Here is a 15,876-nt window from a genome sequence, read left to right as displayed (position 1 = left end):
GCCTTAAGATAAACAATGAACATAAATACCTAATACTGGGGTAAGGATCTGAGAAATGGTCTTTTAAATGTTTAATTTGCTGCCCTGGCCGGTTTGGCTCAGCGGTTAGAGCGTCGGCCTGCGGTCCGTAAAGACCCGGGTTCGGTTCCCGCTAAGGGCACGTACCTCAGTTGCAGTTTGTCCCCGGCCCTGGTTGGTCGTGCGGGTGGCAGCCACTCGATGTGTCCCTTTCACATCGATGTTTCCCTCTCTCTCTCTTCCTCTCTCTCCCTCCTACTCTGTCTGTACAAAAAGTGGAAAAATGTCCTCGGATGAGGATTAAAAAAAATAATAATAAAAAAAAAAATAAATGTTTAATTTGCTATAATAATAACAGAAATACTAATAACTAGTATTTATTGAGAAACTATAATGTGCTAAATAAACACTGTCCTTGGCTCTTTACAAATAGGATGCTTAATTTAGTCCTCACAGTAACTCTGAGGAAAGTATTTTTACCCTCATTTTATAGATAAGGAAACTGAGGCTTAGAGAGATTGAGCAAATCATTGTCCTTGATAACACAAGTAAGAGTCCAAATAGTAACCCAAGTCTTTCTGAACTCCAATGGTCTCTCCTCTATCTCTCTATATTCCTCTTCAAAATGAAAAAGGAAGCCAGAAACTTGTAGAAACTTAACACACCCCTTCCTATCTTATAAAAGTAGCACTTGGAAAATGGTGACTGTTCCTATAGTCCAAAAGAGGAAATATATAAAACAAAAGATTGTTAATAACCCAGCAGTCAATAGTTACAAAATACCATGCCATATCCCACATCTCATGTACTGCTTCCTGATTTAACAGTTTTCCCACTGATTCTGCTTATAACCTTAGAATGTTCAAAATTTAATGGTCTCACTATGGAAAACCCTAGAGAACAACAGTTAGTGAGTCTGGAGAGCTTGCTAGACCAGGAAGGAAAAGAAATCAGGTGGCAGGAAGTGGTGCTTATCTAAAAACATGAAAGTCTTTAGCATTAATATTAACACTGTAATTCCACAGCTATCTCTGCATTCCTTTGCATTACTTTAATACTGTATTACTAAAAGTTGATTTCCACTCTATTCTCCATATGTCTAATAGGATCCTAGATAAAAGAAGACTACATATATAGCTACCACTGACCTTCACTGCTCTTTTGCTGTTTTTTTTTTTTTTTTTTTAAAAGGCCACAGTTCAAAGGATTATTCCAGAATCATTTAGGAAAGCTAGCATGTGTGGTACAACCAAACATGAATGTCATCACCAAGTAGACTATAGCTGGCAGAAATCTTAAATTCACAATTGAAACATACACTTGTCCTTATACTTCTCAGGGCTCTGTCCAAAACAAATAGAAACTGTAAACCAACAACAGATTGATGGATATACAATTGCTAAGCGTCTCAACATACACCAAAAAAGGGTGGTGTTGGTGGAGGGTGGCTTAGAAGGTATGCTCTCCAACTAAATAGCTAAAGAATAAAAAAAAAAAATCAATGCATGAAAAAAATTTTTGCATAAAAAGAACATCACAACGCACGGGGGTAAGGAGTCACTTGGGGCTGAACAAATCCTTAGAAAACGCTAAAGAAATAACCTCAATTCTTGGGTCACCCTGCAATATTTCCTAATAGGAAAGGGCCAACTCAAGATGAAATACAGTCAAGCTCGAGAATTTTCCTCACTTCTGCTCCCCTCGCCCCCGCGAAGACGGTCCCAGCTCCCAGCAGAACCTTGTGGGAATCCAGGAAAAAGATGCCTACGTGCTGAGCTGGGGGAGCGAGGGAAGGGGCCAGGCTCGTGCAAACAACCACCTGTGCGTGGTAGAGACCCCCCAGGAGGGAGTTCTGTTTAAAGTGAGAAGCAGCTCGGGGAATGGCCCTCCTAAACCCGCACGGCGCTGGCTGCTCACCCAACTCCCTCACGCCTGGACTCCGGCCACCTCCGCGGACCGCAGCCCCTCCCGAGCCGTCCGCCCCCAGACCCCGGTCTGCTCCCACACCCGGCCATGCCACAGCTCGCTGCCTGCTCCTCTGCCTGACAGCTGTCCTGCCACCACCAAGCAGCTCCAGCTCACCCAGCCAACGTTGCCCCAAATAGTCTCCCCGGGTCGGTGGCGCCCCAGGCCGGCGGGATCTAGGGCTAGGGATCTGGAAGGGTTTGTCCAATCCCCTCTTCCACTCAGCGTCCTGGGCTTACCTCCCCGGCAGCTTGGCGCTCCTCTTCCAAAACTGCTTGCTGTTCTCGGCAGCCATTGCTCTGGCCCAGGGAAGGCCTTCTAGGCGGGCCAGGGCGGTACCCCGCGAGATACCCCCAGGACCCCGCGATCGGAGGGCCAACCCAGGCCGCTTCCCCACCGCCGGTCAACGGCTCCCAGCGCCTGGGAGCGCCATCTTGGATGTGGGCACCCCCCCCATTCAGCGCCGCTGCCATTGGTGGGCTGCCAGGCCGTAGTCGGACGAACCAATCAGGAGCCGGAATCCTGCAGGCCGCTGAAGCCAAACGGTAACGTCAGGGGCTGGTCACACAGGTGGACCGGGAAGGCGGTGCTTGGACCGCAGGGAGGCGGGACTGAAAGTTCCTCACCCCAGAGAGGGGAAGCAGGTAAAGGACCTATGGGAAGGAGGAAAGGGTGCTGTTTTCTTTGGGAAGAATGAGGGCCTTACATCTAACATTGTTTGGAAGGAGAGAGTATGTATATATTTATATATTATATACATAGATCTTGACGCAAAAGTAAGGGCCCAGGTGTCATGTGTAGCCCATTTTTAACATCTCCCAACTCACTAACACCTCTGGTTATTACCTTCCACCTTTCCTTTTCCTTTGGATCTGGGTTTTTGTTGTTGTATTTGTTTTAAATCTGTGAAGGAAGATCGATAAGGATCTTCCCAGGGTTGGTAACTGTTCAACATGTGAGTAACAAATGATTGGTTCATAAGAGTGTTTCTTCTGTTCATTGAACACTACTGTTGCTGTGAGTGAAATTCGAATGATCTAATCCCTGTTTCAACCAGTAACTGTCACTTTCTGACTGTGAGAACCAGGTGCCGACAAACAGTATTTAGGAAATGTTCTTGTTTTGTTCGTGCTATTCAAACTACCAAGTGTTTCTTTTGAGGACATAGTATCTCCATGGCATGAATCACAGAGATTAAGGATATACCCCCAAACAGACTTAATTTCTCTTATTAATCTGTTATAAATCTTTCACTCTTGAATTTCTTTTCTTTTTTTTAACTTTTTAAAAAATTACCATTTTATTTTATTTTTTTTTAGATAGAGCAGGAGGGAGAGAGAAAGAGAGAGAGAGAGAAACATCGATGTGAGAGAGACACATCGACTGGTTGCCACACACACAACCCTAACAGGGCTGGGGACAAACTGCAACCCAGGTACGTGCCCTTAGCGGGAACCCAACTCGGGACTCTCTGGTCTGCAGGCCTACACTCTAACCGCTGAGCCAAACCGGCCAGGGCTTGAATTTATTTTCAGTCCAGTTTTTACTCAGAAAGAGATTTAATATTAGCATTTTGAACCCTTTGAATGTCTTGACCGTGTTTCTTTGCTCTTCTTGAGTTTCTGTGGTTGTATGCCACAGTGATTGGTGGGGTAGGCAGGAAACACATACCAGTCCAGAGTGTTTCTGTCTCAACAAAGGACTGTTGAGGTGGGCTTGTTGTCCTCCACTGGTGTTTACTGCTACCACATGTTCTTTCATATACTGGAGAATACTTAAGGACACCCTGTCTAAAGAAGGACCATCTTTTTTATGCCCTCAGTGGTCTCTTTCTACATAGACATTACCCCATTTTCAAGCTTCATTTCCCCCCTAATTTCACAATCATGGGATTATATAAAAAGGGCTAATTTTACTTTTTCTGGACCTTTCATGCTTTTGTAGATTTTCATCTTATCTTGTCTCAGATAGTCATCTTTTATGGGCATTTAATCTATCAACAACAACAAAAAGCCCCTCTTATCCTTTTAATCTTACCATTTCATCACTCTAGCTGCTTTTCTTTAGCTGTTCTTTTTCTTAGATGCAGTGACCAGCACTACACACTGAACTCCAAGGAGGGGTTTCCTGAGGTTTTGTTGAAGCTGATGTTTTGTCTATTCTGGACAGATAGAACTTTTGCTGGCATTTTGGACTGTACAAGAGCTGATGATGTCTTGAGGGAATAATCTGTGGCAAATTCTACATCCCTTTTCTTGGATGCAGCTGGCAGTTCAGAGTTCATTGTCTTTAAAAAAATTTTATTTTATTTTTGATTTTAGAGAGAGAAGGGAGAGGGAGAGAGATAGAAACATCGATGAGAGAGAACATCGATTGACCACCTTCTGCATGTCCCCCACTGGGGATTTGGCCCACAACCTCGGCGTGTGCCCTGACTAGGAATCGAACCCGTGACCTCTTGGTGCATGGGTTGACGCTCAATCACTGAGTCACACCAGTTGGGCAGAATTCATTATCTTAAAAGTATCATCTGCATGGTCTCCCCATATGTGAGCTGCCTTATACTTGTCTATGTGGCAAGACACCTGTCATTTTCTAGGCTACTCGTATAGCTTTAGAAATGTTCCAGAAGAGCTCCCTATTGACTTGATATTTCACATGTGGAACGCAGTGTATAATTTGTGTACCTAGAAATGTCTCATGGTATTTCTTTTTCTAAATTGTTTATGAAATGTTAAAGAACACGGATTCCTGGGGATGCTATTAACATTGTTCAACCCGAAGAAGCCCTATTATTCCTATTCTTTGTTTTCTACATCTAAGTCAGTTTCCCATCCAAGATTTAAAAAATTCACTCCAGTCATCTAGCTTTAGGGACGTTGAGATTATTGGGACTTTTCTCACCACCACCACCACCACGACCACCACCGCCGCCACCACCACCACCGCCACCACCATGACCACCCAAATTTAAAGCAACCAACATCCCTACAGCAGCCTCCTATTAGGCCTCCCTACTTCCACTCCTGCCCCCTTATAATCTATTCCCCATAGAGCAGCCAGAGAGAGCGTTTGTTTGTTTATTTATTTATTTATTTATTTTTAAAATCCTCACCCAAGGATATTTTTCCATTTATCTTCAGATAGAGTGGGAAGAAGAGCGAGAGAGAAACATCGATGTGAGAGAGGCACATCGACTGGTTGCCTCCACACGACCCCAACCAGGGCTGGGGACTGAATGGCAACCAAGGTACATGCTCTTGACGGGAATCAAACCCGAGACTCTTCCACCTGCAGGCCGACGCTGTAACCATTGAGCCAAACGGGCCGGGGCCAGAGAGAGCCTTTTAAATTCTCAGTCAGATTACCTCATTCCTCTAGGCCCAATACCTTGAAATGGCTCCATCACACTTGGCATAAAATCCAAGCTCCTTAAAAACCCTCCATGATTTAGTTCCACTCTTTTCCTTGCTTAATCTGTCTGCTCCAGCCACACTTATGATCCTTTTTGCTGTTCCTTGGACACTCCAAATGTGCTTCTACCTCAAGGCCTTGCATTAGCTATTTCCTCTGCTTGGAATTCTCTTCTTCCAAGTATCTGGATGATTTCATTTCATTCAGGTATATTCCCAAATGTCTCCACCTCGTGGAGGCCTTCCCTGACCACCCATCTTAAATAGCAGACGCCACCACCTGATTTCTCTGTAATGCACTGTCACTACCTGCTGTATCACCTACCTGTGTGTTGTCCGTCTTCATCCCCTAGAATGTAAACTTCACTCAGGCAGGATTTTGTCTGTTTTGTTCTCTGCTATAACCTCATCACCTAGAATAGTGCTTGGCATATGGTACGTGCTTGATATTCACTGAGAGAAAGAAGAGTATAAATTGTTGTCTTTTGGTTCTGTGTTGTTCATACCCATTTTTTGTTGGAAAAGATGATAGAAAATGTTTTCTAACTGCCAGTAGTATGTGTCCACTTTACCAAAGATTCTGTAAGCTTGCCTACAGAATAGTCTTCCTCTCTTGGGAAAGATTGTCCTCTTCAAACCCCTTTGCAGCTTTAGAGGAATGACCCTTACCTGGAATGGTGAGGGAAGGAAGCCACTTACCTAGCCAGGAGATCAGTGGAATCAACCCTGTTCATCAAGGAGGTGTTAGCTGTGGCAGCCAGATCACCCTCACACCAAACTCTGCCCGACTAGAGGTAAACGTCATTGGTTTGAAGTACCCAAGTGGTGCTTGAAGCACTTTTGATGGAGGCTCTAGTGGCGGGCATTCACTGGACCACTAGACTAGTGATTCTCATATTTTAATGTACATGTCAGTCACCTGGAGATAATGTTAAAAACCCAGATTCTGATTCAGTAGGTCTGGGGTGGAGCCTACAATTCTGCATTTCTAACAAGCTCCTAGGTGACACCGATGCTGCTGATTTGTGGACCTCACTTTAGGTCTCCTGTTACAGGAACAGTATGGCCTGGGATCCTTAAATTTATTTCAACGGTTTGATTATTTTGAAACTTTGAGTAGAAGACTCTCAATGTTATGCCTGCAAGCTTTTACTTTTCCTTCCTTAACTTCATGTTCACTCAAAGGAGAGTAAAACAACTTAGATTAGGGCAAAGCAGAGGGAAAGGGATGAGTTATGCATGGGTTAAACTGAACTCAGAAGAGGTGGGTGAATTCCAGTTCTCAGAGAAAGTTCTCTGGAAGAGATAAGCCCTGAGACATACAGAAAAAGAAAGAGAAAGGCCTAAAGAACAGTAGGGAGGAAATTTCAGAGCAGGAGCTCCACGGGGAAGATAAAAATTGAGAAAAAAAGTCTTTGGACTTAGTTACCAACAGTTACTTAGTTACTGGCAGATTTTAACCTCAGCAAAGGAGTGGAGTGGACTTTGTGATGAGAGGAAGGGTTAATAAATTAGAGCAAAAAGCAGCTCTGACAATGCACTGCAGAATGCTGGACCACCCAAGGGATGGCTCAAGCTGGGATCTAAGAGCAAGAGAGATTTTTGATACCTAAGCAACCACTAGAAAGAGCCAAATGTATGATAGGAGGCAAAGAGATAAGCAGAAAAGACTGAAGAAGTAAGAAGTTATTGGAGTAAAGAGAGAAAGGAGAGCCCTGGCTGGTGTTGCTCAGTGGTTAGAACATTGACCCATGCACCAGAGCGTTGTGGGTTCAATTCCTGGTCAAGGGCTGCAGGTTCAGTCCTGGCCCTGGGGTCAGGGTGCATGTGGAAGGCAACCAATCCATGTGTCTCACATCAATGTTTCTCTCTCCCTCTCCCTCTCCTTCTCCATCTCTCCCTTCCACTATCTCTAAAAATATCCTAGGATGAGGATTAACAACAACAACAACAATAAAACAACAGAGAGAGGAAGGAGAGAATGGTTAGAGGTGGGGGTGGGGGTGGGGGGAGGGAAGATGAAGAATTTCTTTCTTAGGAATTTATTCTAAGAAAACAAATCAAAAGGACAGGGTGAAGCTCTGAGTATAAAAATGTTCCTTGACTCACAAGCAATAATAAACAGGAGGAAAATGAAAAGAATATAAAGGTTTAAACATGAGGAAGAAGTTACACAAATTATGGTGTGTGGTTTGTAATCTTGAACCATGCTATGCCATTAAAATGTGTAAATTTGAATGCTACATAACATATTGAAAAAGTTTATGGTTCATGGGTCAACGCTCAACCATTGAGCCACACAGGCCAGACTGAAAAGTTTATGAACTGATGTACAGGGGTGGGAGGAGAGCAGAATGTGCAATGTCTGCCTGATTTCAATAAAAATATATGAGTTTTGTCAAAGGCTAGAAGAAAACATGAAAAAATTAAGCAAATTTTGTTAGGTGATAGAATTATACATCTTTTTATTTCTGTAATTTTTCTTTAATGCTACTAGTTCTTAAATGATTATGAACTATATGTCACACAATAAACCAGGGGCTGGCAAACTAAAGGGTCAGATTGTAAATATTTTCAGCTTTGCAGGCTGTATAATCTCTGTTCTACTGAGCTCCGCTGTTGAAGCATGATAGCAACCATAGACAATATGAAAATAACTAGTGTGTCTGTGTCCCAATAAAACTATTGGTGGACATGAAATTTTATGTGATTTTCACATCTCATGAAATATTATTCTTTTTTTTTTTCAACAATTAAAAATGTAGCTCTGGCCAATTTGGCTCAGCAGTTAGAGCATCGGCCTGCAGTCCAGAGAGACCTGGGTTTGGTTCCCGCTAAGAGCAAGTACCTAGGTTGCAGTTTGTCCCCGGCCCTGGTTGGGTCGTGTGGGAGGCAGCCACTCAATGTGTCCCTTTCACGTTAATGTTTCTCTCTCTCTCTCTCTCTCCCTCCCACTCTATCTGAACAAAAAAATAGAAGATTGTCCTCGGGTGAGGATAAAAAAAAAAAATTGTAGCCCTGCCCTGCCTGGCTGGGTGGGGTCAGTGCTTAGAGCATCGGACTGAGGACCAGAGTCGCAAGTTTGATTCCAGTCAAGGGCATGTACCTTGCTTGTGGTTTGGTCTCGGCCCTGGTTGGGGTTGGGCAGGAGGCAACCAATCGATGTGTCTCTCACACATCGGTGTTTCACTCTACCCCCCACCCCCGCCACTCTATCTGAAAATAAATGGAAAAATATCCTCAGGTAAGGATATAAAAAAAAAAGGTAGCCCTGGCTGGTGTCGCTTAGTGGTTAGAGCGTCGGGCCATGCATGAAAGGGTCACAGGTGTGATTCCCTGTCAAGGGCTCCTACCTGGGTTGCATGTTTGATCCCCTGCCACTGGGTCAGGGTGGATGTGGGTGGCAATCAATCCATGTGTGTCTCTCACATCGATGTTTCCCTCTCTCTCTCCTTTCCTCCCTCCCTTCCACTCTCTAAAAATCAATGGAAAAAGTATCCTCCAGTGAAGATTAACAACAACAACCAAAACATTTTTTAAGTATAGCCCTGGCCAAGTACCTCAGTTGGTTAGAGCATCATTCCAATATACCAAGGTTACGGGTTTGATCCCCAGTCAGGCCACATACAAGAATCAACCAATAATGCATAAATGAGTGGAACAGCAAATCAATGTTTCTCTCTCTCTCTCCTTCTCTTGCCCCCTCCTCTCTTTCTCTCCCTCTGAAATCAATCAATACATTTTTTAAAAATGTAAAACCCATTCTTAGCTAACAGGCTATACAAATCAGATTTGACTCATAGGTGGCAGTTTGCCAACCTGTAAAGAATAAATAACAAATAACAGCCCAGCCCGTGTGGCTCAGTGGATTGAGTGTTGTCCCATGGACTAAAAAGTCCCAGTTTGATTCCTGATCAGGGCACATGCCTGGGTTTTGGGTCCGATCCCCAGTAGGGGGCATGCAAGAGGCAGCTGATGGATGTTTCTCTCCCTTCCTCTCTAAAAAAAATCAGTAAAAACACATTAAAAAATAATAATAACATACAAGAACAAGGTTAAGACCGGCCAGTGTGGCTCAGTGGTTGAGCATTGACCCATGCACCAAGAGGTCGCCAGTTTGATTCCCAGTCAGGACACATGCTTTGGTTGTGGGTCAGATCCCCAGTAGGGAGCATGCAGGAGGTGGCCAGTCGATGTTCTCTCACCGATGTTTTTATCTCTCTCTCCCCCTCACTTAAGCTTTCTCTAAAATCAATAAAGGAAAAAAAAAACACAAGGTTAAGAAACAAAAAACCCCCTTATGATTAAAGTTCCCTTTTGCCTCTCCTGATCCCCTTCCCCTCCCTTTCTCCAGTGGAAGCCACGATCCTGAGTTATGTGCTCAGCATTCTCATGCATGTTGTAGACTTCACAACATATGTGCATATCTATAAACAACATGTTTTTCATGTTTTGAAACTTTAAAATAGCATCACACTGTACATATGCTTCAGCAACTGGCTTTTTTCACTCAGCATTCTGTTGCTACATGGAGCTCTAGTTCATTCAAGTTAAATGCGATACAGTGTTCCACTATGTGAATATTCCTTGACTGTCCTGTCCAATTATTTTTTTTCTGTTTCATTAATTAATTAATTAATTAATTTTTATTAATTTATTTTTGTTACAGATGTTTCTCCTTTTTTCCCCATTGACACCCTCCTCCCCATCCCCCCAACTGTGTCCAGTTATTTTTATTTCAAACAGTGCTCAGTTAACATTCTTTTACACATTACCATGTGCAGAATCTTGTCTAATGCAGCCTTTTTTCCAAATACAGTTTGTCAACTATTGGAGAATTGTAATAAATGTAAAGGCTGTTACCTTCAATGAAATAGAATAGACAGGAATTAAAAAGATCAGAGAGTTGTTGCACGTAATGTGGATAGGTATTGTTCTGCAAAATTTTTATTTCAACGTTTGACATACTTATTATACATTTGTGTGTATGTGTGTTTATGTGTATATGTATACTTGGTTGTAATGTAAAGTATTTTTCTTAATAAGAGGTTTCTTTGGAAATTTGAAAAACACTGCTTTAAGGGACCTAGGAATACCTAGAAAAAGCATTGCTAGGTCACAAAATATGTGCAACTTCCACTTTACAAGATACTGCAAAATGCCCTCCAAAATGGTTCTCCCCATTTATATTGATCCTCACGGCAATTAGTGAGAGTTGCTATTGCTTTACATTCTTACCTATAGTAGGTTTTTCTTCACGGAATGTTACATATATCACACACACATAAATAATGTATAAAACTAATATGTGCAGCTGATTAATAACATTTGTACTCATGTCCTACACTCCACCCTGTGCAATAGGACATGACCAGTACCTGAGGAGCTCCTTGGGGTTTCCTTCTACAGGTGTAATCACTGTGCAGAACTTTATGTTAATCATCCTCTTTGTTTTTTGTTTTTTTTCATTGAATTTACTGGGGTGACATTGGTTAATGAAATTGTATAGATTTCAGGTGTACAATTCTATACTGTATCATCTGTATATTGTATTGTGTGTTCACCACCCGAAGTCTAGTCACTTATCCCCCCTATACTCTCTTCTACCTACCTCTCACCCCCTTTCCCCCTGGTAATCACCATGCCGTTGTCTGTGAGGTTTGTTTTTGTTTTTGTTTTCTTAATTCCTTTACCTTTATCACCCAGCCCTGCAATCTCCCACTTTTCAGACAGCTGTAAGTCTGTTCTCTATGAGCCTGTTTCTATTTTGTTTGTTAGTTTATGATGTTCATTGGATTCCACATGAATGAAATAGTAAGATACTTGTCTTTCTCTGACTGCCTTATTTCGTTTAGCATAATAATCTCCAGGCCCATCCATGCTGTCACTAAAATATCCTTTTTTATGGCTGAGTCATATTCCATTATGAATGTATCACAGCTTTTTTTATCCACTCATCTACTAATGGGCTCTTAGGCTGCTTTCTTTTTTAATTTTTTTTTTCTTTATTGATTTTAGAGAGAGAGGAAGAGAGAGGGAGAGAGAGATAGAAACATCAATGAGAGAGAACATCGATTGGCCGCCTCTTGCAGGCCCCCAACTGGGGATTTGGCCCACAACCTGGGCATGTGCCCTGACCAGGAATTGAACCGGCAACCTCTTGGTGCATGGGTTGACGCTCAACCACTGAGCCACACCGGCTGGGCACTTAAGCTGCTTTCAAATCTTAGCTATTGTAATCAATGCTGCAGTGAACATAGGTGTGCATATATTCTTTCAAATCAGTGTTTCGGGTTTCTTCGGATATGTTCCCAGAAGCGGAATCATTAGGTCATAAGGCAGTTTCATTTTTAATTTTTTGAGGTAACTCCATGTTGCTTTACACAGTGGCTGAACCAATCTGCATTTCTGTCAACAGTGCATGAGGGTTTTCTTTTCTCCACATCCTCACCAACACTTGTTTGTTGATTTATTGACAATAGCCATTCTGACAGGCATGAGGTGATGTCTCATTGTGATTTTTAAAAATATCTCATTGGAAATTTATTTCACTTAGTTATAGCTTAAGATATCACATTTGAAAATATTTATGCTATGTCCTGTCATTGTGATTTTAATTTGCATTTCCCTGGCGATTACTGACGTTGAGGATCTTTTCATATGCTTGTTGACCATCTCTGTGTCCTCTTTGGAGAAGTGTCTAGTTAGATCCTTTGCCCATTTTTTAATTGGATTGTTTGTTATTTTGGTGTTGTTGTTTAAGTTTCTTTTTATTTCTTTTAAATGTGTTTTTATTGATTTTTTAGAGAGAGAGGAAGGGAGACAGAGAGCGATGGAAACATCGATCCGTTGCCTCCTTCATGCCCCCTACTGGGTATTGAGCCCACAATCCCAGCCTGTGCCCTAACTGGGAATTGAACTGGGACCTTTCAGTCCATAGGGAGAAGCTCAATCCACTGAGCCACACTGGCTAGGCAGGTGTTGAGTTTTTTTTTTTATCCTCATCCAAGGACATTTTTCCATTTTTTGTTCAGATAAAGTGGGAGGGAGAGAGAAGAAGAGAGAGAGAGATCGACTTGAAAGGAACACATCGAGTGGCTGTCTCCCTCATGACCCAACCAGGGCCAGGGACAAACTGTAACCGAGGTATGTGCCCTTAGCAGGAACCGAACCCGGGACTCTCTGGACCGCAGGCAGATGCTCTAACCGCTGAGCCAAACCAGCCAGGGCAGGTGTTGAGTTTTGTAAGTTCTTTATAAATTTTGGATATTAAGCACTTATCAGATGTATCATTGGTGAAGATGTTCTTCCATTCGGTGGGTTGTCTTTTCATTTTGTTGATGGTTTTCTTTGCTGTGCAAAAACATTTTGTTTTGTTTTGTTTTTTTAGATATGTTTTTATTGATTTTAGAGAGAGAGCAAGGGAGAGGGAGAGAGAGATAGAAACCTTCACGCTCCCTATAGCGGATTAAGCCCACAACCAAGGCATGTGCCCTGACTGGGAATCCAACCAGTAACCTCTCAGTGCATGGGATGATGCTCAACCAACTGTCACACCAGCCAGGGGGGTGCAAAAATGTTTTAATTTGATGAGGTTTTATTTGTTTGTTTCCCTTACCTGAGGCGGCATATCAGAAAAAATATTGCTATGAGAAATTTCTGAGATTTTATTGCCTATGTTTTCTTCTAGGATTTTTAGGATTTTGAGTCTAACATTAAAAGAGTTTAAGTATTTAATATATGTGAGCTTATTCTTACGTGTGGTGTAAAAAGGTAGTCTAGTTTCATTATTTTGCACATACCTGTCCAATTTTCCCAATACCATTTATTGAATAGACTGTCTTTACCCCAGTGTATATTTTTGCCTCCTTTGTCAAATATTTATTGAGCATAAAGGCATGGGTTTATTTCTGGGCTTTCTATTGATCTATGTCTGTTTATATGCCAGCACCAAGCTGTTTTGATTACTAGTGCCCTGTAGTATAGTTTGATATCAGGTAGCGTGATTCCTCCCACTTTGTTCTTTCTCAAGATTGCTGTGGCTGTACAGGGTCTTTTGTGGTTACGTATAAATTTTGGGGATATTTGTTCTAGTTCTGTGAAATATGCCATTGGCATCTTGATAGGAATTATATTGAATCTATAGATTGCTTTGGGTAATATGGACATTTAAATTATGTTAATTCTTTCTATCTATGAATATGGTATATGCTTCCACTTTTTTATATCTTCTTCAATTTCTGTCTTCAGTGTATTATAATTTTTCAAGTACATGTCTTTTACATCCTTTGTTAAATGTATTCCTAGGTGGGTTTTTTTGTTTTTGTTTTTGTTTTTAAAGCAGTTGTGAATGGGATTGATTTCTTAGTTTCCCTTTCTGATAGTTCATTATTGGTATATAAAACCGCACTGATTTCTGGATATTTATTTTGTATCCTGCTACTTTACTGAATTCATTTATAAGCTCTAGTAGTTTTTTGGTGGAGTCTTTAGGGTTCTTTATATACAGTATCATGTCATCTGCAAATAATGACATTTTACTTCTTCCTTTTTAATTTAGATGCCTTTTATTTTTCTTCTTGTCTGATTGCTGTGGCTAGGACTTCCAGCATTATAATGAATAAGAATGGTGAAAGTGAACATCCATGTCGTGTTCCTGATCTTAAGGGAATGCTTCTAGTTTTTGCCTATTGAGTATGATGTTGGCTGTAGGTTTGTCATATATGGCCTTTATTACATTGAGTTATGTTCCCTCTATTCCCACTTTACTGAGATTTTTTATCATAAATGGGTGCTGAATTTTATCAAATGCTTTTTTCTGCATCTATTGATATGAGCATGTGGTTTTTATCCTTAATTTTGTTTATGTGGTATATCATGTTTACTGATTTACAGATATTATACTAACCTTGCATCCCTGGAATAAATCCCACTTTATCATGGTTTATGGTCTTTTTAATGTATTACTGGATCTGTTTTGCTAATATTGTTGAAGATTTTAGCATCTATGTTCATTAGGGATATTGGCCTATAGTTTTATTGTAGTGTCTTCTTCTGGCTTTGGAATTAGGATAATGCTGGCCTTGTAAAATGAGCTTGTGAATCCTCCCTCCTCTAGAATGTTTTGGAATAGTTTGAGAAGGATGAGTGTTAGTTCTTCTTTGAATGTTTGGTAAAATACACTTATGAAGTCATTTGGTCCCAGCCTTTTGTTTGTTGAGAGGTTTTTGTTTTTGTTTTTTAATTACTGTTTCTATTTCAGATTCTCTGATTCTGAGAATTTTCCTGATTCAGTTTTTTAAATGTAAGTTTTTAAAAACGTATCTTTATTGTTGAATGTATTATAGATGACTCTTCTTTCCCCCTATTGATCCTCTCCTCCTCTCTCCCGTCCCCACTCTTGCCTTCCCTGCACGATTGTCTGTGTCCATTGGTTACGCATATATGCATGTAAGTTTTTTGGTTCCTCTCTTCCTGCCTCCCCTTCCCCTTTCCCTTTGAGGGTTTTTAGTCTAACAACCAATTTGTACTTCTCAATACCTTCACCTTTTTCACCTATTCCCCCAATTCCTCTCCCATCTGGCAACCAACAAAAAGTTCTCTATATCTATGAGTCAGTTTCTGTTCTGCTTGTTCATTTTGTTTGTAGATTCAATTATTGATAGATATGTATTTATTGCCATTTTATTGTTCTTTTTCTTCAAGAAGACCCTTTAACATTTCATTCAACACTGGTTTGGTGGTGATGAACTCTTTTAGCTTTTTCTTATCTGGGAAACTCTTTATATGTCCATCAAGTCAATAATAGCTTTGCAGGATAGAGTAATCTTGGTTGTAGGTTCTTGCTTTTCATCACTTTGAATATTTCTTGCCACTCCCTTCTGGCCTGCAAAGTTTCTTTTGAGATATCAGCTGACAGTTTTATTTATGGGAGCTCCCTTGTAGGTAACTAACTGCTTTTCTCTTGCTGCTTTTAAGATTCTCTCTTTGGTCCGGCCAGTGTGGCTCAGTGGTTGAGTGTTGACCCATACACCAAGAGGTCGCTGGTTCAATTCCCAGTCAGGCCCAGGTTATGAGTCTGATACCCAGTAGGGGGCATGCAGAAGGCAGCCAATCGATGTTCTCTTTCATTGATGCTTCTATCTCTCTCTCTCTCTCCCTTCCTCTCTCTCTAAAATCAATAAAGGGGAAAAAAAATTTTTTTTACTTCTCTCTTTGTCTTTAACCTTTTACATTTTGATAGTGATGTATGGGCCTCTTTGAATTAATCTTGTTTGGGACTCTCTGTGCTTCCTGGACCAAGTTAGGGAAGTTTTCTGTCATTGTGTTTTCAAATGGGTTTTCAATTTCTTGCTCTCTCTCTTCTTCTTTTGGCACCCTGATGATATGAATGTTGGTACACTTGAAGTTGCCCCAGAGGCTCCTTACACTATCCTCATTATTTTTTTTACACTTTTTTTTTCCCCCACTGTTCTGATTG

The 15,876-nt window shown here is 41.3% G+C and overlaps 1 protein-coding gene across 3 annotated transcripts in view; it reads right to left on the bottom strand.

Moving 5' to 3' along the window:
* TBC1D22B (TBC1 domain family member 22B) overlaps nucleotides 1-2,399 on the bottom strand; it is an 82,395-nt gene extending 79,996 nt beyond the window's left edge. For all 3 annotated transcript variants that reach the window (XM_036249244.1, XM_036249245.1, XM_036249246.1), the window contains exon 1: nucleotides 2,223-2,399. In XM_036249244.1, the coding sequence (XP_036105137.1) occupies nucleotides 2,223-2,278 (56 nt within the window). In that variant the 5' untranslated portion in view covers nucleotides 2,279-2,399. The remainder of the gene's footprint in view (nucleotides 1-2,222) is intronic.
* Nucleotides 2,400-15,876: the final 13,477 nt, after the last annotated feature.

Source organism: Molossus molossus, unplaced genomic scaffold (assembly GCF_014108415.1).
Source record: "Molossus molossus isolate mMolMol1 unplaced genomic scaffold, mMolMol1.p scaffold_m16_p_8, whole genome shotgun sequence".
NCBI lineage: Eukaryota > Metazoa > Chordata > Mammalia > Chiroptera > Molossidae > Molossus > Molossus molossus.
The sequence above is the reverse complement of the archived record's forward strand: the minus strand, read 5'-3'. Positions and strand labels throughout refer to the sequence as shown.